Raw genomic sequence first — 26,524 nt, 5'->3', positions numbered from 1 at the left:
GCAGAAGGATTTTGTTCCAGTCTTTTCCCCAAAGTAGCTTCAGTTCATTGAGGTTTGCAGATCTGTATTTCAGAGCAGCACTTCAGTATTTCAGTCTTACCGGGGTCTGGACTTTGATAGAGCTACTGCAATGGTTTGTTGATACTGCAAAGCCAACAAATGGCCCAAAGCTCTCGCCTAATTAGAAGTGGTCACACTTGCAGAAGATAAGCTCATTCACAGCCTTTAATCATCAACACCTGCTTGATATGTTCTGTTCAACCCAGTAGAAGCAGACAGGGTGTGTCTAAGTGTTTCAAAACACATCACCTTTTTAAAATAAAGATTGACTGTTTTTGTTGTGGTTAGATTTGAATTATTTTTTAATCTTGTAAGAATTGGCTGTCATATTATTTCACATGCAAACCCTGACAATTAAAGGTGGCTGTGCCTTTTTTTCACAGACTGTATTTGATAGCTTCTACTTTCCTTGAACACAGTTATCAACTTGTAGACTTTAATACCATCTCAGCATCTCCCAGCAAGAAAAATCTAATCAAAGGTTCCTGCATACATGCTTCACAAACAATCACACCTGATAAACCTTTTTAGGTGTAAGGGAAACTTTGTTGCTTTCGAAATCTATATGTTTTTATCCCTGATCATTCCTAAACTATTCCTGTAAAACAGGAATTGTTATTGAAGCGTCCAAACTAACAGCTCATCAGCTAAGGTCGCCTTATTGGTCTGCAACATGACTGTGTATCAGTGAGTTGTTGACAGTTAAACCAGGGAAATGTGGCTCAGAGATCAACCAACCTGCTCCATTCATTAACAGATTTTTCCCATTTCTACCCAAGAAATTGCTTCCTCCATCATGTATCATTTGTTTTCTCAAAACGAGGCTCTGTGCCATGCTCTTGTGTGCAAACACCACAATCACTCTGAGTGGAGGGGGCGCTTCCAGCTGAGCCACTCTGCATTTAAAGCTAGCAGCCAAATGCTTCTCATACAAAAAGCGGCTCTGCAAAAAAAACCTCTCAGTTTGAATGCAAAAATCTTAGTGTTCACCCGCTGGGTCTGTCTTCCTATTGGCACAATATTTTGGCCCCCATTGTAGCCTAAAGTAAACCATTTTGTACCATCCCTCCCTTCGCTCCTCAAAGCATTTATCCCCATGTCAGTTCCCCTCATCATAAACCAGCACATACAGTGGAATTATTTTGGTTCCCAGTGGGTGTGTGGGCTATTTAAACGTCCTGACTCAGAGATTTAAAATGTCATTTAAAACCCATTCACTGCTGTTAAGGCCTGCTTTATTTAATTTTTTTTTTCAGTGTGAGACTACAAGGTCAGTTTCCACCAACAGCTGATGAGCGATCAATACAAGATTTGAATTTAAAGAACCAGGTTCCCGGGGGGCTGGTCAGTTGCTGGTGCAAGATGTAACCATGAAAAGGGTGGGGGTTGTGAAGTAAGCCTAGGGGCTAAACACAGACCTATATCCCTCCAGCCACCCTCCATCCCCACCTTCCACTCCACCTCCATAAGCTTGGTTAACTCTCAAGACCATGATTAATTCATGGTGGATTACAGTCTGGAGGCAGGGGAGAAAACTGGGATTGCAAATGGTCCTGGCTGCATGCACAGGGTTAGGGAGATAAAGACTTCCCAAAATTCATGCCACAATCCGGCCGCCTGACTTGCTTTTGCTACATATATTAATTTTTTTTTCTCAACCCTCCTGCAAAAGATCCCGACTGAGTGTTTGGGTTTCTTGATTATTATGGCATCTATTTTCACCCCAAAAATACGTTTGTAAAAATCCCCCCAAGGCACCGTAATGCGCTGCACGAACAGAGAGCTGCAAGGAATTATAACCCACGCATAGCAAGCAGGAGAGCTGTGGTCACGGCAATTTCCACATTGTCCTTCACAGTTACACAGCTAACTGCTTATACTTACTGGACGACCTCAAGGAAGTAAGTGGAAGAATGTGAGAGCGGTGCCAACGCAGTAGAGAAGAATCTGCATCAACTTAAGTTGTGGAGTTACTCCCCCTTGTGTTTGCCACAAATGATTTCTTCTGCTTGGAAAACATTTAAAATCAGCTGAAAATATTTGCAAGAACTGGTGCGACAACTTCTAAGCTGGCAGATTAACATCACAAATCTCCCTACAATGCACCCATCTCCACTTCCCCATCAGACACAGGTTTCTGCATTCTCATTTTTTCCTATCATTTTGCAGTACATGTTATTTTATTTACACTGAAGTGTTTTTGAATCCCTCTAATCAGAGCTGAGAAGTGTTCGCCACCATGCCTGCAAAGGCCAGTTATTTCACACATAAGCTGAATGCTTACATCAATTTATGTATGAAAAGCATCTATAATGAAATAAGAAATGTTGACCAACAGGACTCCACTGGTCTAACAGTGAATATCTGCATTGGCTCTGCTGTCTATATAGTAATGTGACAATAATGAGGGAAAACTACTCCTGAGAAAATACCTAAAGATGCATTCTGTATGTTTTCTAGTTTATTAGCAATACAATTCTGTCAACATATTGAATTTATACAGTGAATGGTCTAATATGCTCTGGAGGTCACATAAGCTTCGGTTTATTGAAACAATAAAAGACATATAATGAGGGCTTCATACTCAAAGAGATGTAGCCACTGACAGCTGCATATTTGACCATCAATTTTTAATAGTTTGGATTTTTCTTCTTTGATGACACAAAAATAAAACCTAAGTATGTTTATATTAACACTGCATTGTCAGCAGACTAAAAATAATTCAAAGTCAATTTCTTCTTTTTAACACTTAGAATTTGTCCCAACACAAACCGTGACAAGTGCAAAGCACTTTAACAGTATTTGTGCTATAATTTAAAATTTGGCAAATGTCTACTTTTCTTTCGTTTTTATTGTACTTTTTTTTTTCCTTTTTCTGTAAACAACATCTTGTACAAACTAGCACAGTGAAGCACAACCCCAGCAAATGGATTTTTATCTCCATACAATATAAATGAAATCAATACAAAAGTTTGGTTGGTTGCTTGGAACATTTTTATAATGATCAAGAGGTTCTAAAACGCGTTTCGAGACTTCTGGACTCCTGAATTTCTTAGATTACGTAAACAGTTGACTGTTTGAAGTCCTACTTAGAACCCCAGTAGAGTATTTTTAGAAGGTAGACTTCATTTCAATATTTCAAGTTCATCTCCATTTTAAATAAAGGGCTTGCAGTCCACTGGGGTGTTGAACTGGTTTTACTGCATTTTGAAGGCAGCAGTCCTCAGATTTGGTGGAATTAGTGAAATTAAAACAAACACAGAGGCCTTTTGCAGAGAATATACTGAAGTGTTCCCTGGCCTTCAGCAATGCTTTGAGAAAAGATCAGTATGGCAGAGCCTTGAGAGGCTGAGAGGTCTTAGGAGTGTGTGAATATGCAGGGACACACAGAGTGCCTCTGACACAGTCTGAATGCCACTTAGGCAGGTCAGTGACCCTCAGTCCCTTCCTTCTTTCTGTAAAGCTATCCAAGTCTTTGACAGTAACAAACCATGTTTTCATGTCTGAGACCTACAACGGGAGTTTTCTCAAAAACAGCTGAGTTGTTTGTCTCTTTTTCAACGCACTTGTAAGTGTGAAGGGATTTGGTTGCAGGGGGCCACTGATAGGAAACAGCAGGGGCAACAGGGCATCCTGTGGGTCCAAATAAAGCAGGATGGGGGCTGTTTATCAGTCCTGGCCAGTTACTTTTTTTTCTTTTGTAAATAAGGTTTTCTGGATGATGTAGCATGGGTGATGGATTAAACAAAAAAGCCATTAAACCACCCACACACATACAATAATGAACACAATGTTTTTAGCACAATTTTATGAGTCATCAGATTTTCAAGAAAAAAAAATGAATAAAATGAGAAAATGCAACATAAATAAATAAATATATTTAAAAAAAACAGTCTATAAAGTTGCCCCTAACCCTGTCATTTCCTGGACTCTACTCTGAGGGTCCACAACAACATCCTCCATCTGTGAATGTCTGGCTGTTAGTCCTCTGTGCCAGAAAGCTACCACACAGTGCCCTCGTTCATTTCTGAGGCTTGGTGAGACAGGTGGTTGTTGTATCCGCTGCCGTTCAGTGACAGTGAGGTAAAGGGTGGACTAGGGCCAAATACTTCAGAAGAGATGCTGTGCAAGGGCCCCGGGATGCCAGGCTCTGGGCTGGGAGAGTCCCCTGGGTGGTGAGACATGATATCAGAGAAGCGTTGTACGTCACTGGAAGGGTGGTGGCCTGGCAGGGGGTGGTCCATACCCCCCAGAGGGGTGCCTGTGGGGCCCGAGGAGGGGACGAAGGGTAGATCAACTGGTGTCTGGGCCTGTGACGATGGAGGGCCCTGAGGGAAAAAGTCGTAGTTCCCTCCAGGGCCGTAGTACTCACTTTGATAATCTACAGATCCAAGAGCAGAGGAAAATAAAAATGAGCATCAGCTCTGACTGAGAACAATGTGAGAGCAAATGTGAGTCCAGGAAGCCTGAGAAACTTATTGAACACACATCGCCTGATTTGTATGAAAGACAGAGAGGGAAAGACCCTCGCTATGCTGCATTAGTCACAGACCATGTTATACTTAAATCAAAACTGCAGTTGGGTGGGGAGAACGTAGTGAGAAAATTAATTAAAATGGGGGCCATTTCACCAGTGGTCCTACCTACTGAGATTAACTTTTTTTTAACTCAAAGAATAATATTACAGACCCCTTTTTTTAGAAGAAAAGAACATTATCTGATACTTCAGAGCTATAGAAATAAAAAGAAGATATTTTTTATCAAATAGTTCTGCTGTAAATTAGCTTTTCTTCTCAGCCTGTTAATAAGTTAACTTTCCTGGAATAAAACAGATGCTTTTATTTTCAAATAAACTTTCTAGTGCTAAAGCACAGGTCTTGCTGAAATAATAAAAGCAGGAAATCATTGCAATATTGTTGATCTGGTTGTTAGAAATATTATTTGTAATGGATATATAGTTTAATTTAAAATACTGTTGTAGACACGGCTACCCAGTTGCGTTTATCTTTTTGTCTATTTTCTATGTACGGGGCAGAAAATAAAAAAGGAATCTACAGATCATTTCATGAAAAAAAGGAACAACCGCTTGACTAAAACTTCGACTGTAAAATGTATCCACATTTTATCAAATTCACTAAATGAAATATTTGTTTTGTTTTGCACCTAATCCGTACCTCCATAATAGGAGAAGGGCCCGTTGGGGATGAGCTCACCAGGCTCCAGTCGGTCCACTAACGTCCTCATCCGCCTCGGGCTCCGGAAGAACGCGTGCCTCCGCGCGCCTAACGCGCTCAGCTGCTTCATGCGCCTCTCTTTGGAACGTCGGTTCTGGAACCAGACCTGCGCGTGAACACGAAGATACATCCGTTACGTCCCGCCACAAGGCTGCTGCTGCTGCATGGCATCATTTTGGTTTCAGGTCAATATTTTGTATAAAGAGATCGAAATGGGGAGGAGGGGGAGGGGGGGGGGCGGAGAGGTTGCTGTGAATAAATATATCTAATTGAACATAAATTTGTTTTTTTTTGTTTTGTTTTTTTTGTAAATATGTTGCGCAAATAATCGTCAGTGTGCAAATATTTCCTCATTGAAAGCAGAGAGTAAACAAGCTTCGTGTTTGTTTTGGCCCCTGCTCCGCCGCGGCTTCACTAACTGCGCTCTTTGTGTGTTTTGCAGCATGAGTGATGATCTGATACATTAAATCCTCGAGGCTCTGCGGTGATGGGGACTGCGGCCAATTATCCGCACAGGACTCAGAGTCACATCTAACCTGCCTAATGATCTTTTAACCCCCCATTTACTCCGACTGAAGGCGACAGCGGGGGGACTTCAAATCTCCAATTAATACTTAATAGGAGGGTTGTTACCGATATATTACTGGGTTATCATTTAATAATCTATAGAGCAGCTTCCTTTAATTATGCTTCACCCTGCACACCTACTCCGGATCCCTCGTGCTTTAACATGTTACAAAACCTTTTTACTACTTTATACTCTCAACAAAGAGTAAGCTCACAATACTTCACAATATTCAAATATTAATAATAATAACAACAACAATTTTTTCCCATTTTTTATTCATGAGTATAAAACTTTAAATAATCGTACAATGTCTTGCTTCACTGTATTTTACTGCTGCAGCTGCCTACAGATAAATTATGATTATTACAATAATATTGCTAATTTTCTGTCGGCCCTTGTGTAACTCCGGGTTATGAGGAGACGGTCTTGAAGACTCTTGAAACAGATTTGCGCTTTTCCACTTGGCTGGAGAGGCTCCCAGCATGGCTAAACGTGGTTGCAAAGCGTGATGGCTGCGCTGTGCCAGAACTCCCAGCGCTCCCAGCAGCCGGCACCAGTTGGCGGCTTTCGCCCTGTTGTGCGGGGCCAACAAACAGAAACCTCCCCTATAAATTAGCCCATTTCCAAATGAAGCTGACTATTTGAGCCAATGTTCAGTTCTAATGAGTTCAACGTGAGCGCGGTGTTTGCAGGGAGGAGGTCTCTCTTAACGAGGGGTGAAGGAGGTGAGAGGTCCGCGGTGGGGAGGAGAGGGCCCCTCCGGGACAGACTGGTATCTTGGCAAAGATTCTTTTTTTTAGTAAAATGCAATCTGTTACTTCACACCTATTAGGCTTATCGCTGCCTGACACCATTTAGAGAAGAGAAGGTGTGAGGGTCTCCTCTGCTCACGTTCAGGTGGCCCCTGAGTGTGATGTTCGGTATGTTTAGGGACGTTTCGGAACGATTAGGAATCCTGTTTTTTTTTTTTTTTTCTTTTAACGCAAATACCCTGACGCTCCTCTTACCTGGATGACCCTCATGTTGAGGCCGGTCTCCTGAGCCAGCTGCTCTCGGATGTGTCGGGTGGGTTTCGGGGTGGCAGCGAACGCCGCCTTCAGGGTCTCCAGCTGCTTGGCCTTAATGGTGGTCCGAGGGCCGCGCCGCTTTCCGCCCAGGTTCTGGTCGTCGTTCTCGTTGTTGACCGTCTCCTTGTCGGAGAGGGCCGCCATCTCCGTATCTTTTAGGACAACGTCGTCCTGGAGTTGGTCCTGAGAGTCCGGAGATAAACTGGGATCGCTGCATGCCGTTACTATAGTGGAAACAGGACAGGAAGGGAAGAGAGGACGTCCACACCGTTCATTACTGGGGACTGTCACTGGTGACATACTGGTCAATTGAAGGTGGGTGACCAGAGATCCGTGGGACAAACACGCAACCTTACAGCAGATTGCAAAGAATGCCTTCTAAATGACCAAACACTGTCTGCTTTAACGTCGTTCGCAAACTTTTTTATAGCAGAAATACGAAGAATTCAGCTTCATTTTTCTAATTTAAACATCTGACATGAGATTTTCTGATCACCTCATAAATAACCAAACAGATCCAGACACCAAAATCACTGCGGATAAACACCACCACCAATGATAATAATAATAATAACAACAACAATGCTACTACTACTACTACTACTACTACTACTACTACTACTACTACTACTACTAATAATAATAATAATAATAATAATAATAATAATAATAATAATAATAATAATAATAATAATAATAATAATAATAATAATAATAATAATAGCGGTAGAATCAACACCTCTCCGGGTTTATTTGGGTGTCGTTTAATTCCTGGTCCATCACATAAAAACGTTAATGTGAAGCTGAATTCATCATCATCATTTACTGCAATTCAAATCCACCTTCATTCATTTGCGTAAAAATGTGCGCGCGCACATGCAGACAAACATGCACGCCCACGACAGAACCTTACCTGACAGGAGGTTCGTGTCTTTTACACTCATGTTACTGAGGTAATCGTCCTTACAAACAAATTTGTTCTCGTCTATGATGTAGAGCTCTTCGCCAGTGGAGAGCTGCTTATTGCACATCATGCAGGTGAAACAGTTGAGGTGGAACACTTTGCTCCGGGCCCTCCGTACCAGGTCGTTCGGAGAAATTCCCTGCGAGCAGCCGCCACATTTGGTACCGAACCGCCTGCAGAAAGAGAAACAACCAGGTGTGGTTAGAGCCGAGGTTAATTACTCGTTTTCCTTTCCTTTTTTCTATTTTTCTTTTTGTCTAAACAGGTTAAACGATTTACATCTTTGACACCTCGGTGAGTGCTGGAGGTTTTACGAGGGCTGATTAAATGCAGTTAATGTCAACACTTATGTCCACACACATCCTATACCTAAAAAAATAAAATGAAATGAAAATAAATTAAATGAAATAAAGCTAAAACTGAGAAAAGGTGCTAATGAATTTATTGTCGGCGGAACAGAAATCGTTACAAATTCATGATGTTTTTAAAATATAAAATTGTGATTTTAGGGTTTTACATGGGACTTTTAAAAATTATTCCTATGGCACTCAGTCAACCAAGGACAAAAGGGATGTAGTATAAACCAACCCACTAACATTCAGAGAACTAGTTAATCACTATTTATCAATAATTAAATGCAATCTTATGCACAATTTATCTCTCAGCTCTAACCATACTTCTACTTTTATTATTATTATTATTATTATTATTATTATTATTATTATTATTATTATTATTATTGTTGTTGTTGTTGTTGTTATTCCTATTATTAAAATTATTAATAGAAATAATAACTATTATCATTATTTCAATAATAATAATAATAATAATAATAATAATAATAATAATAATAATAATAATAATAGTTTCTTTTTAACGTCAAACATAGCGCATTGCATTGTCATTTCATCTTTTTCTTTAGTTTTCAACAATCTTGAAATCTTCCCACATGTTCAAATCTGCCTTTTCTCCTGCATCACTTCTTCTTCGCATCCTTCAGTAAAGTCGTGTTTTCCTTTAACGCTGACTTGCTCTGAATAAATGGACACGTTAGTTCAAAAGGATGATGAAACCCTGCCACAGCAAAAGCTCTCCCGGTTCAACTTTGTATATTGGTTGCTGTGGATGGCGTGTTGACAAAGTGTCTGTGGTTGTTGTGTCTGTGGACTTGATCTTCTCCACCAGTTCTCTATTCAAATCCACTTATCACGTCCTCCTGAGTCGGACTGGGCAAACAGCGCGGGCCAGCGGGCTGACCCAGCCCGGGTTTGATCCGGCGCTCTGTCCTCGATGTTAGAAAAAATACACCCAGGTGTCATTTCCTCGCTTCCCCCAACAAACCGCCCCCTGTTTTCACGCTTCACGTTGCTCAGAGAGAAGCGCACACGCGTGGGATATTCTTCCTGTCCTTTTGTTTTTGTTTCCCATTGAATTCCAAATAAGCTTTTGATTAATCACATGCTAATGAAAGCCCGTTGTCTCCAGGTGCTGAGTGTGACTTTGTCGTTTTTGAGTAAAATAAGATAACAAATACACTCTGCTTTAAAAAATATCTGTTAGGTTTATTGCTATTATTTGAGTTAACCTTTACACTCTTTCTATTCTTATTTTATTTCAACCTACTTGTCATTATTTTGTTCGGTTTTTTTGTAGTTGACCATTTTAAATGTATGTCCCAGAAAAAATAAAATTACTCTACATACATATAAAAACTTTAAAATATTCTTATTAATATTTAAAATTTAGAGCGTTTCTATTGACTGTAAGGACATATTTACTATTTATGCTAAATCTGATTTAATATCAATAGTGTATCTGTTCCTGCCGTCTCAACACAAGAACTCCTCCCAATAAAAACAAACTGGTGCCGGTGAGTTTCTCCAGCATCACCCCCAGGCTTACCTAAAAAAATCGTTTTTGCAGTACAGTCTCCCCTCTCTAGAAAAACACTTTTCGGTCAGATTACATTTGCACTCGCAGCACTGCACGCACTTGACGTGCCAGGCTCTGTCTAGCACGTTGAGCAGGAAGCGGTCCAGGATAGGCCTCTCGCAGCCGGCGCAGTGGACCATGGCTTCGGCTGGGCTCGCTGCAACACCCCACGAGCGACGCGCACACACAAACCCAATCACCGGCGCAGGCCGAGCATTGACCGAGTGTTTGAGTTCTGCCTCTGCTGATTCCGCCTCCAGTTCCGGGGTCAGTGTTCGCGGAGAGGCCAGTCGATCAGCTGTCACTTCAGATCTCTCCCCGTATGCGTAAAAAAACAGGCTCCGTCTGAAGTGGAAATACAAGAGCAGAAGGCGCGAAAGGTCCTCAAGTGGTATGAAACAACTGGGGAATCAGTCCTGTTAGTGGGCCCGAGGCAAAATTCTGAATTCAGTTCTGATACAGATGATGGGCTCAGGAGGCAGCTTGTTCTTCCCGGCGATCTTGGAGGTGATGCATCGGTCAGCACGCGGAGCGGCCGCCGGTCAGGAGCACAGCCACGTTTAAGAAACCGCTTTCAGATCATAGCTTTCACACCGTAATTCGGTTGGTTTTTAACATGGCAGCGTATCCAGTCCTCCAAAGGAGAAGAAAGAAACAAATTCTCAAAGCCAAAAAGAAAATAAAAGGCAAAAAAAAAAAAAAAAAAGATTTCATCAAAGAGTGTTTTCCCCTCCGGCTCTGCGGGTTGATCCTGGAGCTGTGCTGGCCGCGCGATGCTGGGATGCCCCCCTCAGTCTCCGGTACAGTGCGTGTGCCGGGATGCGCTGGGGTCTCCGGTTCACTGTCTTGCTCCTAAAGCTCCAACACCAGCCTTATTCCCGTCCTCCTGACGTCAGGTGGCGGCCGGACCAATCAGCGCGGAGCCACGCGAGGAGCCATCAAACCTCCCCATCAAAACCCAGCAAGTGCTCTGCCTGCTATTTATGCCGCACACTCAGGACACCAATTGTCAAAAAATTTCCCTGCAAAGTGTCATATGTTAGAGAGGGCGTCTGCAGGAGGCGGCGGCGGCGCGGAGGGAGACTGTTGCTGCAGAGCAGAGCTGTCTTCTGGGCATGACGAGGAGGAATCCGAGCAGGTACACGCGCACACTTCTCCTCGGGATAAATAGGCTTGAGGCGCAGATTGCAGGCGCGCGCTCTCTCCGTTTAGTTTTTGTCGGTGTTGGTGTGTCAGAGAATCCCGAAGGCCCAACGCGGCGGCGCGGCGTCGCAGCACTCTAAACTGTTTGGACTCATCTAAATATTTCCTCTCACAGCAGGAGGCTGCGCACTGCCGAGAGCTCATTTTAGATGATAGCACCATGATGATGATGGTGATGATGATGATGATGTCTCGTCCCCGGTGATGGCGCGCGCAGCCCTCCCATTTTCTCTCGTGGAAGTGAAAGACTGAAAGGCTCGAAAGTTGACAGCTCTTCCAGGCAATTCTTTGCGGGAACTCAATCCACTTCCACCGCAGCGCGGGCCCGCCCCGCACAGATAAGTCTCGTCGTTTGTTTTTCGGCTGAAAACACTCCTGATGTTTTATTTGCTTAATAGAAAAAAAAAGTTGCGGTTAAGTTTTGGCTTCAAAATGACAGAGATCTAACAAGAAAGAGGTTGGAAGTTTTTTTTCTTTTCTTTTCTTTTTTTTAACTGTGCTCACTTGTCGAGTTGTTTATTAGTGTGTTCATTTGCACACTTTTAGCTGAAGAAATGCGCATGTGTTGTGGAGAAAAGCCGCCGCAAACTCCTATGCAACAGTCCAGCTGACCGCTCCCCGCTTCCCCTGATCTCCCAACCAACACCACCTCCCCCCCGAGGAGAACCCCTTCAAGAGGACGTGAGCTCAGGTTACTGGTTCTGAGAGAGAGAGAGAGAGAGAGAGAGAGAGAGAGAGAGAGAGAGAGAGAGAGAGAGAGAGAGAGAGAGAGAGAGAGAGAGAGAGAGCATAATGTAAACAGATTTGCTTTTGCTCGCTTTCCTGTTCTCATTTCTCTTCTCTTCTCTTCTCTTCTCTTCTCTTCTCTTCTCTTCTCTTCTCTTCTCTTCTCTTCTCTTCTCTTCTCTTCTCTTCTCTTCTCTTCTCTCTCATAGAGCATCTTCTCTCTTCTGTTTTTATTCCTACGGAGGAAAAATCAGAAACGGGCCACTTGACTGGATGAGATTCTCCAAAGAAGTGGTGGGAAAACTGCACATTTTATGGACTACAGAGTTTGACTCTGTTGCCTCTAAATCCCGGATGGCACAGACAGAAAAATGACAAAACAGCAACAACAACAACAAAACACCCACATCTCACCCCTTAACCCAACATGTAAACAACAAAATGTTGTTGTGCGGAAGATGCATTGATAGTGTGTCAGTAGGGATAATCTGTGCCTGATTTAGAAAAAGCTAAGAGGGAAGTAGAACTAGAAGCTGCAGCTAGGCGCGGATTAATCCACGAATGGAAAAGAAGAGAAAAAAAATCTAAATAAACTATAAGCTTTAACATATCTCTGCCTCCCTCCAGCCAGAGACACTATTAAATGAAGGGAAAAATGGTTTGAACCTCACCGATGTAATCCTTTGCTTGGAACAGATTTTTATTCGCACTTTCCTTCTGATGCAGGCGCAAGTTGTAAATTGGAATCATTGCGCTGCCGCCTCTGGGCCCAGTTTAAAGAAAACAAAACTTCTCTCTCTCTCTCTCTCTCTCTCTCTCTCTCTCTCTCTCTCTCTCTCTCTCTCTCTCTCTCTCTCTCGTTGTCAGCCTCTCGCTTTAATCTCGGGATGGTTTGGCACAGATCGAGCAACAGATTGAGATGACAGAATACTTAACTAAAGGGAACGAAAAGGAATTCTGAAATGTGTTAATTGATTCCCTTAACAAGAATATTAAAATTTTAAAAAATCTGAATAGATGGTTTTTTTTTTTCGTTCTCTCTAATCAGAAACTAATTTTAGACGCCTCGATTAAAGCAGGTACCCGCTCCCATCAGAGCAGCCCGGGAGATTTGGAGTTTATGAAGTGCAGACCAGTGAGCGTCTCTACTGCGAGATAATTCATCTGAGATAATGAAAGAGGCTGTGGAGATGCATGCAATCATTCACTGTAATCATGGCTGGTTTATTTGTCTCTTCTCTCCTCTGCAGACTCAGCTCGGAGTCACCGGAGTCACCACGCCACGCGTGAGGGACGCGGTCCGAGGAAGGAGAGGACAAAACAAGGTTCAGTCCTGAACCGAGCAGGTGATTAGCTGCTTTCTGTGAGCATGTTGAAGGCCTATCCAAAGCCCAGAGCGAGGCACAGAGCCGAACCACGGCTGAGGCAGCCGCTCTAGGCCGGGCTACCGAGGGGGGAGGGGGGGGGACTCCGGGTTTAGAGAGAAATGATCATCCGGGACTGGCGCTGTGATCAGCTGAGAGTACCGGAGGAGAGGAGGGAGGCAGAGGGGTCCACCGGTCCGCTCCCCATTTCTGCTGATATCGATTTATTCTTCTCTTTTATTTTCCTTCCTTTTCTTTTATCTTCTTTTCTTTCATTCCCTTTTCTTTTTCTTTATTTAATTTCCTTCTATTTTCTTCAAATATTTCGCTCAGGGAAACAAAGAGAAATAAAGGATTTTACCCGAAACGGCCTTTGATTTCTGACGTTTTCCCTGCTTCAGACTCTGATCTGGGCCTTAGAAATGTATGTATTTATTCATTTTTGTCCATGAATCAAAATTAATTCACACTGACTGACAGGAACCAGCAACAATAAGATCTAATAGGCTGTTTATTTTATTTTATTTTTTACAAATTGCACGCAGCCTATGAAGTTCCGCTAAGTGCTTTGAAGTGAACTGGGCGGAAGTGGCGCAGTTTAACGGAGTGTTTCCTTTTCGGTTGCACTATGCAACACGGTGGCATCTTGGCGGTGTAAAACCCACATGTGACGGGTTACCCGGGTCAGTGCTTGGGTTGAGACAAGCCCACACCCACTCCAACACGTCGTCAGCCCCAAAACATATTCCGATGTGAACTCAGCGCAGATTATTGAACCAGCAACAACTCTGAGCAAACATTTTTCCAGACTCCCCAACTCCGCTGCGGCCTGTGCTGAGAGAAATCCGATGGGATTTATAGATCATCTCCCTACAGCTGTCGCTTCTCAGCCGGTCAACCCCTGCTGACCCCCCGCCTCCACTATAGATCGACCTCAGCATCGCAAACGCTCCAATATTCGGAGGTTCGATCAGACCCAGAACCATCAGCAGACAGCGCCTCCGCTGCAGCCCGTTTTATTCGGGGTGTGTTTGGGGGTGGGGGTGGGGGGAGGTGTCGTGTAATACATCATGTATTAGCGGCTCTGAGCTCGGGAACAGGAACCCGCCGCGAGACTCTGGGGTCAGTCAGAGAAAAGGGCGCGATCAACATCTCGTTTCATCCTCTAGGGGGCGAATTCAGTCCGGACAAAGAAAGGGCGCACAGGCCGTGACACTTTTTATTTTGACATTATGTTTTCATTTTTATTGTATGGCCTCCAAACTGAAGCATCGCTGATCCTCAGTGAAGCATTCAGTAAAGAAAAAGCACAGAAGATCTATGATGATCTACAATGATCTATTTTAGGAAGCTTTTATAGTTAATATTACAAATCCAATTATAATCGTAATCATTTTTCTACTACTACTACTATTATTATTATTATTATTATTATTATTATTATTATTATTATTATTGTTGTTGTTGCCATCATCATCATCATCATCATCATCATCATCATCATCATCATCATCATCATCATCATCATTATTATTTTATATGCCTGTGTTGAATGAAAAGCTTTTTTTCTATCCTGTAATAGGTTATATTAATAAAAAATAGAACATTGGTTTTTCTTGATTAGTCCGAACAAAAATAGTTTTTTGTGAAGATGCTGCAGAATCAGCCTCACTGAGATTATCCTGCACACTGGGCCTAGAGCAGCCTGTAAAGCAGTTCCCCTAGTTTAGATTAATGGTACTGCGCGATTATTCTGCAGTCGGGGTGAAAGGGCTGGGATCACTAATGATTATAATATAATGTGTGGCGATAACCACTCCCTTTGAGATATTATCGCCCGCTGGCCAATGCTCAGGGGACGAGCTGCATGGCTGCAGAGAGCCTGATAGCTGCTGCCGCTTCGGCTGCTGCTGCAGCGGATTTTCAGAAATGAGGGGGGAAAGCGTGGAAAGCGGGAGTGCTGGCTGCTGATACATGCATTAAAATATGGAGAGGAGAAAGCTGGGCTCTCATTTATTGGCCCTTTTTGTTTCCCTTGTCTGTTTCCTGGAAATTATAACGCCATAAAGATTTATATATATTTAATGCAAGAACACCCTGGACCTTTCAAATCACAGCAGGGATTTTAACCAGAACAGCACGTTCTTATTGTTTTTAACTGCAGCAATCTTCCAGGGATTTAATTGCTCCCAGAATGCAACATTTAGCTCTTTAAAGGGCTCGTGGCTGCGAGAAGAAAAATGCTACATGAAAACATTGTTTCGAAAAAAAAAAAAATGTTCCCAACGATTATTTGTTTGCTAGAGAAACTGAAATGATAGATATGCTTTTATTCAAAAGACAGGAACATAATATTTTCATCATTTGAGGCCTTCTAACAGCCCACGTGAGATTTGGTTTCACCTTTTTGTAAAATTCATTGTATTCCTTTTAGCTTCAATTGAGTTCTTTCCCACTCACTATGAATCTCATGCCTACACTTAATCTCCGTGGTGCCGTTTTAGAGACAAATAAAAGTAATAATAATAATAAAGAACTATTATCTAATGATAATTGCACTGCTCTAATAAAAGCTGATGAATTATACTGTGAACTCTCTAATGTGGAACATCTCGGAAGGCCTTAGAAATACATTAATATTAAATCTGGGGAAATTATGAGAGTTTCTCCTAATACTCCTCCTTCGTACAGCTACAAATATGAATTGAATTTTCTCTCTCCATAGTCAATAAAATCAAAAGTCAAAAAAATCAGACAGGACCCTGAAAGCAGCTTGGTGTTAGTAATGCAGCGCAGAACTTTTCTAAAGCCGATTAGGCAGAAAATACAGAATAATTATTAGAATTAGCTGATCAACAGTCTAAGAAACGAAACAGAGAGTGCTTGGGAGGGAGCGAGAGGAAAACTGAAGTGACTGATCCTGCTGCGGTGCTCGCACAGCAGCCGCTCCCGCTATCCATCTTCACTGGAGCTTTTGTGTGCGCAAAAACCAAAGGAGCGCAGAAGGTAAAGCCCAGCGTCAGAGCCGCGGCTTTCTTTTTTATATCCAATAGATCAGGAGGCAGACAAAGCTTTATTTTCGCCAGGAGAGAGATATTTTACCTCTGCCTTACGGTTTTATGTTGGAGAGGTGTCAGCCAGTGGAAATGGATGGCTAATGCATAGGCAAAGCGCTGCTCGCCTCGGCATGCTGCACGTCAGAGGGGGGCTGCGGGAAAGAGCTGTGGGGATTTAGGGCCCCTGGGGGCCCAGCACGGGATGACGGAGCAACAGTGGCGACAGAATCGACAGAAGCCTCCTCGGCTGTACCGATAGAGCTCATAATGAAACAACGCAGGCATTAGACAAGACCCGTCCCACACCGCTCCTGTCCCAGCATGTCTGCATAACCATGTGAAAAACACACAAACCTATCCATCTGCAGCACGTCAGACTAGACGACCTTATAAAATATATGGAGTAGAATATATATTTTTAGAGAAGGTAAAGCATGTAGAAGTGAAAACTGTTCTCCCCTGTGGAGAAGCTAACTTCAACATATACTCAGCACCAACACGGTCAGCCATGTTTAAATGGAGTTTTTTCCCAGAAGTCAGGCGATGAATGAGTGATTTAAAAACCTCTTTTGATTTCCAAATAGAACAGTAGTTATTTAAATAATCTGCTGCTTTATTCCACTGTCTTCATGACTGTAAAGAAAACATCGGAACGCCCAAAAGGCAACTTATAAAAAAATTCTGAGTGCAATTAGAAACTGAGGCAGTTGTAGAGGAGCTTACAGAACTAACAGGATGGTAACATTTGACATTCATATTTAGATTGGAAAAATGAAATGGAACATTAAAAATGGCTCCTTAAGACGATTTTTCTACTGATTTACAGGGAAACTGTAAATGTCCAACAGCTTAAGAGGAAAAAGTGTTGTGAGAGAAGTTTGAACGTGCAGGAGACTTTATTTGGTGGGAAAATTTTGATTGGAGTTTTTTGGCAGTGAACTCAGATTGAGACCTGTTTGTGATTACATGTTATTTATTTACTTATTTGTGTTTTGGAGTTAAAGGAGACATTTTAAGATACTTTAGTGTAAAAAACCCCCAGGTAAAACAGGTAATGACCAATCCACATGCAGGGACACGATTGAGCTGTTTCATTTTTCAGTAAGTAGAGTTTTACCGAGAGTCAAGTTTATTTGTCATCAGGATAAAATTGGTCTTTGTTGAATCTCCATCAAAGACCACAGATTTAGTGTAAAGGGTTTTCTGTGAAACTAAACTACTTTAACATATCTCAAGAAATAAATAAATAAATAAATAAATAAATAAATAAATAAATAAATAAATAAATAAATAAACAAACAATACTTCCAATAAGTCAGTCAAAATCAGTCTGAAACTGTGTTGGCCGATTCCTCTGTGCAACCTCTTCTACATCTCTACATAGTTTTATAGGCTAGTTGTTATAATCTCATCCTCTGTTAACTCACTTACATAAATGCAGTTTCCTCGCTATATGCAGCAAAGAGGTAACAAGATTTACAATGCTGCTGGAAACAGAGGGCCTCCCTGTCATATTTCTCTCCCATGCTAAATAGAAATCTTAAGAAGTAATTGGAATTTACAGCATACCTGAATAACTGCATATAAATAAGCACACATTTCATCAGGGGGTTCAGTGACACTGTTTGGTGGCATAAAAACTGCTGCATATATTATAATATGCAGCAAATAATCTTATTTTGCTGCAGCCCCTTGCTACATGCTTGGGATTCCATCCAAATTACAGAGGATTCAAACAAGCGTTTTCAATTGATTAAACCTATATGGGCAACATTTCATTTTAATGGGACAATTTATTTCTGGGAAGAGATTATCAAGGGCTGCTGGAAACCATGGCAGTGTGTAAATCTGACACTGTTTATTTCATTTAAAGTCAGGCAGCCTCATTCAGCTCGGGCCTTCTTCGTCTGAGTGCAGGAGGGGGTTTCAGGTGCCGCCAAGGCCTCATCTTTCTCACCTTCCTCCGTAGTTACCAGACAAAACAAGCTTGTTGATTTTGGCCCAGTCTCCCAGAAAAATGTTCCAATTCTCATCACCTTTATGAGTCTGCATTCTCTTTCTGAATTTGGAGGAGGAAGACGCAAATCCTCTGGATGGGATTGGCAGTCATGCCCCCGGGCTCACGGTCAGACAATCACAGGATGGAAAGTGGCCTGACCCCCTCACCCCCCAACCCCCTGCTGCCTCTTGTTGAGGCCTCTCAGTGGATTTAGAGATAATGACATCAGCACCTGCATTAAGATTCATATTCACCATCTCTCCACACGACCCTGTTTTCCTTTTGTCCCAGACCTGTGTCAAACACCTGCCAGTCTTACTGTGTCTCTGGTAATAATCAAAGCTGGGCAAAAACTGTAATCACATCCTCAGAAGGGTCTGTCTGCTGCGGGCAAACCGGTCAGATATTTAACTATTTTATATTATTTTTCTTTTTTTTTTTCCGGATTCAGATAGACCCTAACCCACACAGCATGAAAAGAGGACTGCATGTTAGAACAGCTTTTGTTCTTTTAGCCTGCAGGAAGAAGGCAGGCGGTCTTTCTGCTCTGAGTCCAGCATGAGTGTGTTCTCCCCAGTTACTCCGGCTTCCTCCCACATTCCAAAAACATGGCCGTTAGGTTAATTGATCTCTCTCTAAAAATTGTTCGTGTGGGTGCGCGCGTGTGTGTGTGTGTGTGTGTGTGTGTGTGTGTGCGTGTGTGTGTGTGTGTGTGTGTGTGTGTGTGTGCGTGTGTGGGTGTGTGTGCGTGTGTGTGTGTGTGTGTGTGTGTGTGTGTGTGTGTGTGTGTGTGTGTGTGCGTGCGTGTGCATGTGGGTGTGTGTGTGTGATCGGGGGCAGGGGGATGGTTGTGTTTCCTGGTGATGCACTGGCCGCCTGTCCAGGATGTAGATACCGATATGATGATAGCCTCTTTTCTTCCTGTCTGACATTAAATCAGACTAAACCTTTGGCTGTTTTTACTGAGGATTACCAAACATATTTCTTTTAAACATTAGAATATAGAAAGAGAAAAAATGTCAATTTTCTCAGAATGTACACACATTACCTTTAAGGTGTGTGTTTGGCTTGCTTGGCTTTTGGCCCACAGAACTGGTGTAACTGGGTCATGTTTCTATAGGCCTTGTTTCTCACACACATCTGTTCAGCTCTGCTCAAAGCTTTCCTGTTTTTGTGGTGTCCACACGAGAAAACATGAACTTTATTGTCCTTTGCTGTGTTGTAACTGACTTGGTTCTATGTTTAAGGTCATTGTCTATTTTGAAAAACCCATTTGCACCTAAACCGTTAAACTTTCTAGAAGATGTCTTGCAATACTACTCTAGTATTTTGACCTAATGTTCTTTCCTCATGTTACAATCAATTTTGTGAAGTGCACCAGTCCCTCCTTTAGGAAAGCAGCTCGACAACATGATGCTGCTTACAAACTTCCCCCATTTTAGAAAAGAAATGATGATCTTTAGGGCCAAGCACTTCAATTTTACCTTCATCTGACTACAAGATATGACACCAAAATTATTGTCTTTTCAACTCTTTTTAGAATTGGATGTGCATAATCACAGATACTGACACTATTACCAGACCCTTAACACTGTGTTTTAGTTTTGTTCTTGGGTTGAAAATTTCCTGTGAATCCGCGGTGACCTCTGGGACGCAGACCTTCAACTGTAGTTGGACATTCTCTTGCAGTTTATATTTAGATATAATTGTTTGAATGTGTGAATGTAGCAGCTTCAAGAATCAGAAATTGCACCCAAAGATACGTGGAGGTTCACAAGTCCCCTCTTAATATCTTGGCTGATTCCATAAAATATTTTCTTGGCACCACAAAACAAGCTGTGTTTGAGGACATGCCTTAAAATAAACCCACAGACGGGCCTACATTGAACTTAAATGATGTGAATCAACCTTACAAAGAAATCAGGTTATTATTTACGCTTTCCCAAAATGTTTGAAGGGTTAGAGCAGGTATGTCAAACTCTTTTTTTTTCAGACCACATCATGAATGTCAAAGGACATTGGCAGAATGTAGAGATAAAACTACCAGTTAGCAAACTGTTGAAGTATATATTTCTCTGTATTTGATGGGTAAATCCTTTTTAAGATCTTTTCAAATTGATGTAATTTGGCACTATCCAAATAACAACTGATATGATTTGACTGATAAAATAATATTTAAGAACAGTTAGAGTTTGGGGGGTCATAGAAATAAAAATGGCAGCCACATTTGGTCTGCAGGCCTTGAGTTTGACACACGTGGTTTAGTACAGCAGTGCATGTACATTTCTGAATTTAAAGAAAGTGATAAAACATGTCTTAAAAAAACTCTTTTTCTTAATATTCTGGGACGTAAAAAGTCTGCTGGTAATCCTAAATGAACTAAAGCAGAAAAGGTTTAGTCTGATTTAATGTCAGAGATTAAGATAACTGAACATGTTTTTTTTCTACTGTGTGTAAACATCTGGTTTCAGCTACAGACTCAACCTGTTTTCACTCTGTTGTAGTCTAAAATCACTTAATGTCCTGTAAAGGTTAAACTCAGACAGAATTTGTTGAAGGACACGATGCTAATCACAGAACTGATACAACATCAGAACACAAAAAGACAAAAAGCGCTTTTATACTTTTCATGCAGCAAAAACAGTCTTTGCTCAAACTAACCTGACCACTGCACTGCTGTGACACAGACAGGCACACAGAAAACCCTAGCTGGCTCCCCTGCTGGCTCACAGAGCTGGAACTGTGGGAGGGAGGCCAAATTGTTTGTCTCTCCTTGTGTCAAGGAAAAAAAAGCGCGGGAAAAGCATATCTGTCTCCGGCGTCTGGCTGATGGCTTCATCAGGTAAGAGCAACAGGGAGCTGAACGGTGAACAAGCTTGAATGTCTATGTATGTGCGTGAGCAAGTGTGAGTGTATTACAGCTCAGTGCTAAACATCTGAATGGTTTTTATTAACACAGTACACACCCGGACACCAAAGAACTGCATTGTCTTAATAAAGGCGCTCATGTTTAATCTCTCTATCTTTACATTAGTGAGGTGCAGGCTCAGCACCTTGAACGATGCGACGTAGTGAATCTACGATAGCTACTTTAGAAAAGGAAAATGGCCTCACTGACAACCACAATCCTTGCTGTAAACTCATTACCTTAATGTAACATAAAACCACAGAGTACTCAGAGAAAACCGACACAGGCACACGGAGACCCACTCACACTCAGCTTCGAAATAAAAGTAAATCAGCACAGCAGAGTGACGGCCACGCCTCTCTGTCAGGAGCTCAGCCCCTGCATTTGCCTTCACCTTAAAGTTTAAGGTAAATTTATGTACCTTTAGCTTTCAGAAATGATTTTCTGCCTTTTAAATGATCTGTAAAAAAATACGCCCCACAGAAATGATTTCAAGGACCATTTCTCTACAGGGTGCTATTCCAAGAGCTGGAACTTTACAAACTGAAATGACAACCTGTGAGGAGTCAAGCTGTAGAGTTTGCAAAGTATGTGCTGTAAATTAGCTTAATATTCCATTATATACTTTTAATAATCAAAACCGCTCACCTACATGTTTGACACCTAGAATGTATGATCAGGTTTGGACATAAACAGGTACACATGAAGACCAGAAAGACTTTGTAAATGATTCCTTTTGCAAGAAGCTGGTATGTCTAGATTGGGACCTTATAAGTGGTGACATCACAACGGTGTACCATACAGGGTGACGTATCTGTCAATGTGAGTGAAGGTCACCAGACACACAGGGTGCCATGCAGACTCATAAGACCACACTGCCAGTTTTTGGAGAATTAAATGGGGTGACACATTTGGCTTGCATTAGGCTGAGTGGTCAAATACTACAATTGATCACTATTATGTGCAGACTTATGTCAGTGATCCAAGATAGAAACTAATGGGTACATCATAGCACCCATATGTGATATCATCTAAATTTTAAGTTTATTTTCAGACATTTTATAAAGAAATTGAACCCTCTACATGGTTCCATGTAGAAACATTTACCAGTTTCTAAAATTACTTCAATCTAAGATCAGATTTACAATATTAAATAAGTTACAAACCATAGTTGATCAGTAAGCAAACATAAACGTAAAATGTAAATGACAGTGAAAAACAAAATTCACAGCATGACTTAGTATCTTGTACAGTCGCCTTCAGCAACAGTAACTTGGCAAAGTCAACTTTTACATTAATATTTGCTCATTTTTCTATGTAAGACATCAGGGCCGTGCAGAGACCACTAAAGGGGCAGGTGCTCAAAAAAAAAAAGCACATCTAACCGCATTCTAGGACAGAATATTAACAAAGCCACTCAGCTTTAAGAGTTTCATAAACAATGATAAATTACACATTTTGAGATATACAATCAAAGCTAAGGGAAATCTTTATACAGAGCATACAGCTATGCATATGTAAGATAATTTATTAGTAATTTCTTTCTGCAGGTCTATTTTGTTATAGGAAAGTATTGCAATATTCAAACCTTAGCAAGATATGTAAATCAGAGCTTGTGGTCTAGCTCTGATTTACATATTTTGTCTTTACAGAATTACACTATTAAAAATATAAACAAGGGCACAATTCAACCTTTTACGGTACTGTAATCTATAAAAAAGAGCTTCCTGTTTGCTGCAGTGGAGATGAAGATGGTCCATTCAGGAAAGCAGAGCTGCATCAAACTTTAAGGTGGAACTGCAGAAAAAAACAAAAAACAAAAGCAAAAATTGAATTGTTAATGCATGCCACCATGAGAAAAACCTACTGAGTTTTGCTTAAAAACAAGTTTTTAAACATTTAAATCACACATTTGTCTCATGAAGAGAATTATTTTTTTGCAAAACAAACTTATTTGTGCATGTCAGAAATCTTTTCTTGATATTCTAAGGTTTTGTTTGACTGATAGTTTTGCTTGTGATTCTCACATGACATTGTGGGCAGGGCCCAAAATTGCAACAAAAGATTTCTGATGTGTGCAAATAGAAGTTTGTTTGGCAAATAACTTTTTAAGTTCACAAGACAAAAATTAGTTATTTAATTTTTTTAAAAAAGTATTTTAAACAAAACGATGTTTTTTATTTTTTAAAGGAATCATTACAATTCCAAAAGTTTTGATTACAATTTAATTGTACTTAACTGAGGTTATTTTTTTTCCCCCATTGAAAATTGGGAAAAAAAATTAACTCCATACTCTGCGAACCAGACCCTAAACTTAAAGTCTGGGTTGAGTTTTTTTCCCCTTCATTAATTACACACTTCATATCTATCATGGTAGTTCAGGGTGAGTTATTTTTTATTCTAAATGAATATCCTTGTTGGACTTTTATTTAAGTGTTATTTTCCTTCAAGATACATTTACCTAACGCCAGAATAAATGCAATGTACATTATGTAGCAAAGGAGATTAGAAGACATATCCATTATGGAGATGATAAGTTTTGGACGGGCGATGTGCCTTGTACGCATGGAAGAAGCTTTTAGTTATCTTGCTTTGCTAGCAAAATCGTTAGCTAGCAGCTAGCTAATAGCACAACAACAACAGCCTAATGTCTGTATGATAGAAATACTGAATCGATAGATAAGAACAGTTTTCCTCACCTGGCTGTCTCCTCCCGCTCAGTAGTTCTTCAGAGAAAGGCAGAAGCAGAGGCCTGTCAGTGTCTGTTGTATTTCATTACCTCTCTGCTTAAACCGCGACTCCGAGCTGAAGCAGAAACGATACGTTCAACGTTTTCCGTCATCTGACAAGTAGCAAGTCTACTCCACTTTATTCACCAAAAACGTTTATTTTAATTCACCAAAAATTGTCCTGTAATCTGGAATGTTTGCTACGTTGAGCTCCAGTTAGCCCCTTTATCGCACTGCTCAAGAGGCAATTGCGTCATGTGGCACGGGCAAAAGGTCAAAGGTAACAAGGTGACCGGAGGGCTTATTGTGTTGTACAAAAGAAAAAAGAAAAAAAAGAAATAATAATAATAATAATAATAATAATAATAATAATAATAATAATAATAATAATAATAATAGCAACAATTTTAGTACATGTTATGTGTCAGAAGAGGGCTTAGAAAATAATAATACCAAAAGGGGCAGGTGCTCAAGCACCCCCAGCCCCCCCTCCTCTGCACGTGCCTGTAAGACATTGTTTCATTGGTTGCAAAAACCTGTTCTGGCCCAGCTTTAGCTTCACTAATGATGACCTCACATTTGACTGTGCAATACTATAATGAGGAGTTTATGGTCTTCTCACTGATCAACCCTAACCCAAATCATGGGTTAGGGTTTGTCAGCTGGAGCAGTGTTTGGTTTTCTGCATTTCATGCATAACGCCTGATCCCCTTGGTCATGTCTGTCCAAATGATGGTTTGGATTCATTCAAGCAAAAGTTTGCAAACCAAAGCAGACAGTCATATTCATTTTACATAAAAACTTTATCCTGGCAACCATAACAAACATTTTCCAATGATTGAAGATATACTGGTGTTTCTCCAATTGCACATTCTGACCTTGAGGAAGACTTGGCAGAACATCTACCCTTGAGAAAATTGTCAAGCATTTTGAAGATTTTTTTTCCATACTGAATGTGCTGTGGTGGACTTGGTATCGTTTGGAAGTGACGTCATCATCCGATTTCGTCACCCTTATACCCCAGTTCATGGGGAGTTGATTCTCCCCGTTATGATGCATTTCCTTCCAGGCCTTTTAGAAAGAAAAGGCTTCCTCTACAAATTCAAATGGTTGCATGTATAAACCTTACGTGGGTTCTAAAACAATTTAATCTTAGATACAAAACAGGGGAGATCAAACCTAGTCCTCAAGACATGCCACTCTGAAACTTTTAGGTGCCTTCTGTCATGTTTCTGGCCCGTCTGCCTGCTTTGTTTTTCTCCTCAGCACTCACTTCTCCCATCAAGCTCATCCGGTTCACCTGCATGCTGCTGCGCTGGAGCGCAATCAGGCTCATGTCTTCCACCTGTTCACCAGCAGTTATAGTCAGCTCTCAGGCAGGCAGATGGTGCCAGATTTTTGAAAGCCTTGGTGTGAGTAGATATCCAGCATTTCTTCCTGACCTGACCATGATCTCGAACGCATTTTTTTGTCCCTTGGATTTTCCTGCCCTGTCTAGCCCACGTCGGATTCTTCACTGGCTTCTGTTTTCTGGACTCGACCCTGCTTCTGCTTTTCGACCTCTGCCTCCTGCCTCGCCCCTGGATTTGACTGCCTGATATTGCCCGCTCGTGTTGGACCCTTTTCCATGCCCTGACCACTGCTCCTTGACTGTCCCTCAGATAAGTCTTGCCTTGTCCTGCTATCCTGATCCTGCCTCTAGCCCTTGACCTCCTAGTTCTGTTCCTTCCTGGATGTGTCACCTGTTACCAACCACTGTGCTGCCTGGACTCATCCCCCCACCACACTTTAAGAAGGTTAGTGGTCTTATTCAGTCTTGATGCCCCCAAGACTACAACCTGCTTCTCCGTCCTCAGAGGTTCCGGTCCTATCGCCGGTGGTTGCCTGTCCCACACCCTGATCCTCAAAGATCTTGTTGCTTTTTCTACTTTGTCTGACTGAAATTTCGGGTCCTCGGTTCTGAGCATTACACATTCTTGCTCCACCTCCATCAAATGATTGGCTCAACACCAGGCTGATGAGGGGATTCAGTCATTTGATTCCGGTATGTTGGAGTAAGAATCCATTTAAAAGTTGCAGGATTGTATCATTTGAGGACTGGACAAGGCCTGACTTGCAACATTACACAAATTCCAGACTATTATTGAACATTAAACAAATATGAAGGCAAAATGGAAATGTGTGACAGCTGATGTTTTTTCTTCTTTCCGGACATCGTATTGATCAGTATATGTATGTTCTAGAGCAGTAGACTGTTCATAGTACCGTTTTGAAGGTTCTGACACTCGCTGATCTATTAAAGTGCATTTCATGAGCAGCGTCTGACAATTTTTTTTCAAAACCTACAGAACCAGTCAGGTCGTGCTTAATTTTGCCATGAGTTCTTTTTATTAAGGGATGACTCTTGTATTTCTTTGTACACCTATGGTGGGATTTAAATGATTCTTAATTTATTTACTGCATTCTAAAAAGGTTAAGAGTTGTACTTTTTATTCTATGCATTTCACCAATCTGTCTCTGATACTTCTTGGCTCATGCTGTATGCAAATGTTGGTGGGGTAGTTATGCCTCTGCATGGAAAACGCTTCTTCACTCCTGACTCTGCACTCTGATAAGTTGAAAAGGCTAAAAGGTCACAACCTGAGAGGGGAATGTTTTACAATGACATGGCCAGGGAGGTCTAATTGGGCTCCACTGGAGCATGCTGCTGGTGA

General features: G+C 41.5%; 1 protein-coding gene and 1 long non-coding RNA gene across 8 annotated transcripts; one reads left to right on the top strand and one right to left on the bottom strand.

The window, feature by feature from the left end:
• Window positions 1–2,588: 2,588 nt before the first annotated feature.
• lhx1a (LIM homeobox 1a) lies at window positions 2,589–10,758 on the bottom strand. Of its 2 annotated transcripts, none has more exons than XM_081614593.1 (5): window positions 9,796–10,758; window positions 7,843–8,066; window positions 6,870–7,153; window positions 5,235–5,400; window positions 2,589–4,441 (listed from the first exon to the last, which is right to left on the bottom strand). In XM_081614593.1, exons 1-5 carry the CDS (start codon window positions 9,963–9,965, stop codon window positions 4,062–4,064), a joined length of 1,224 nt encoding a protein of 407 aa, XP_081470719.1. In that variant the 5' UTR covers window positions 9,966–10,758; the 3' UTR covers window positions 2,589–4,061. The 2 variants fall into 2 exon arrangements, with proteins under 2 accessions (XP_081470719.1, XP_081470720.1); XM_081614594.1 differs by having other exon boundaries at window positions 5,274–5,400.
• A 124-nt stretch (window positions 10,759–10,882) lies between these two features.
• Window positions 10,883–26,125, top strand: LOC145554549 (uncharacterized). Of its 6 annotated transcripts, none has more exons than XR_014090527.1 (5): window positions 10,883–10,963; window positions 11,144–11,485; window positions 11,575–11,709; window positions 11,964–12,048; window positions 13,005–26,125. It is a non-coding gene; the product is annotated as an uncharacterized LOC145554549 (long non-coding RNA). The 6 variants fall into 6 exon arrangements; XR_014090529.1 differs by having other exon boundaries at window positions 11,144–11,709; window positions 13,005–13,100; window positions 20,957–26,125; XR_014090524.1 differs by having other exon boundaries at window positions 11,144–11,709.
• The last annotated feature ends 399 nt before the right edge of the window (window positions 26,126–26,524 follow it).

This window comes from Poecilia reticulata, chromosome 13, assembly GCF_904066995.2.
Source record: "Poecilia reticulata chromosome 13, P_reticulata-male-v2, whole genome shotgun sequence".
In the NCBI taxonomy this organism is placed as follows: domain Eukaryota; kingdom Metazoa; phylum Chordata; class Actinopteri; order Cyprinodontiformes; family Poeciliidae; genus Poecilia; species Poecilia reticulata.
Note: the sequence above shows the minus strand (reverse complement) of the source record. Positions and strands in the feature narration are given on the sequence as shown.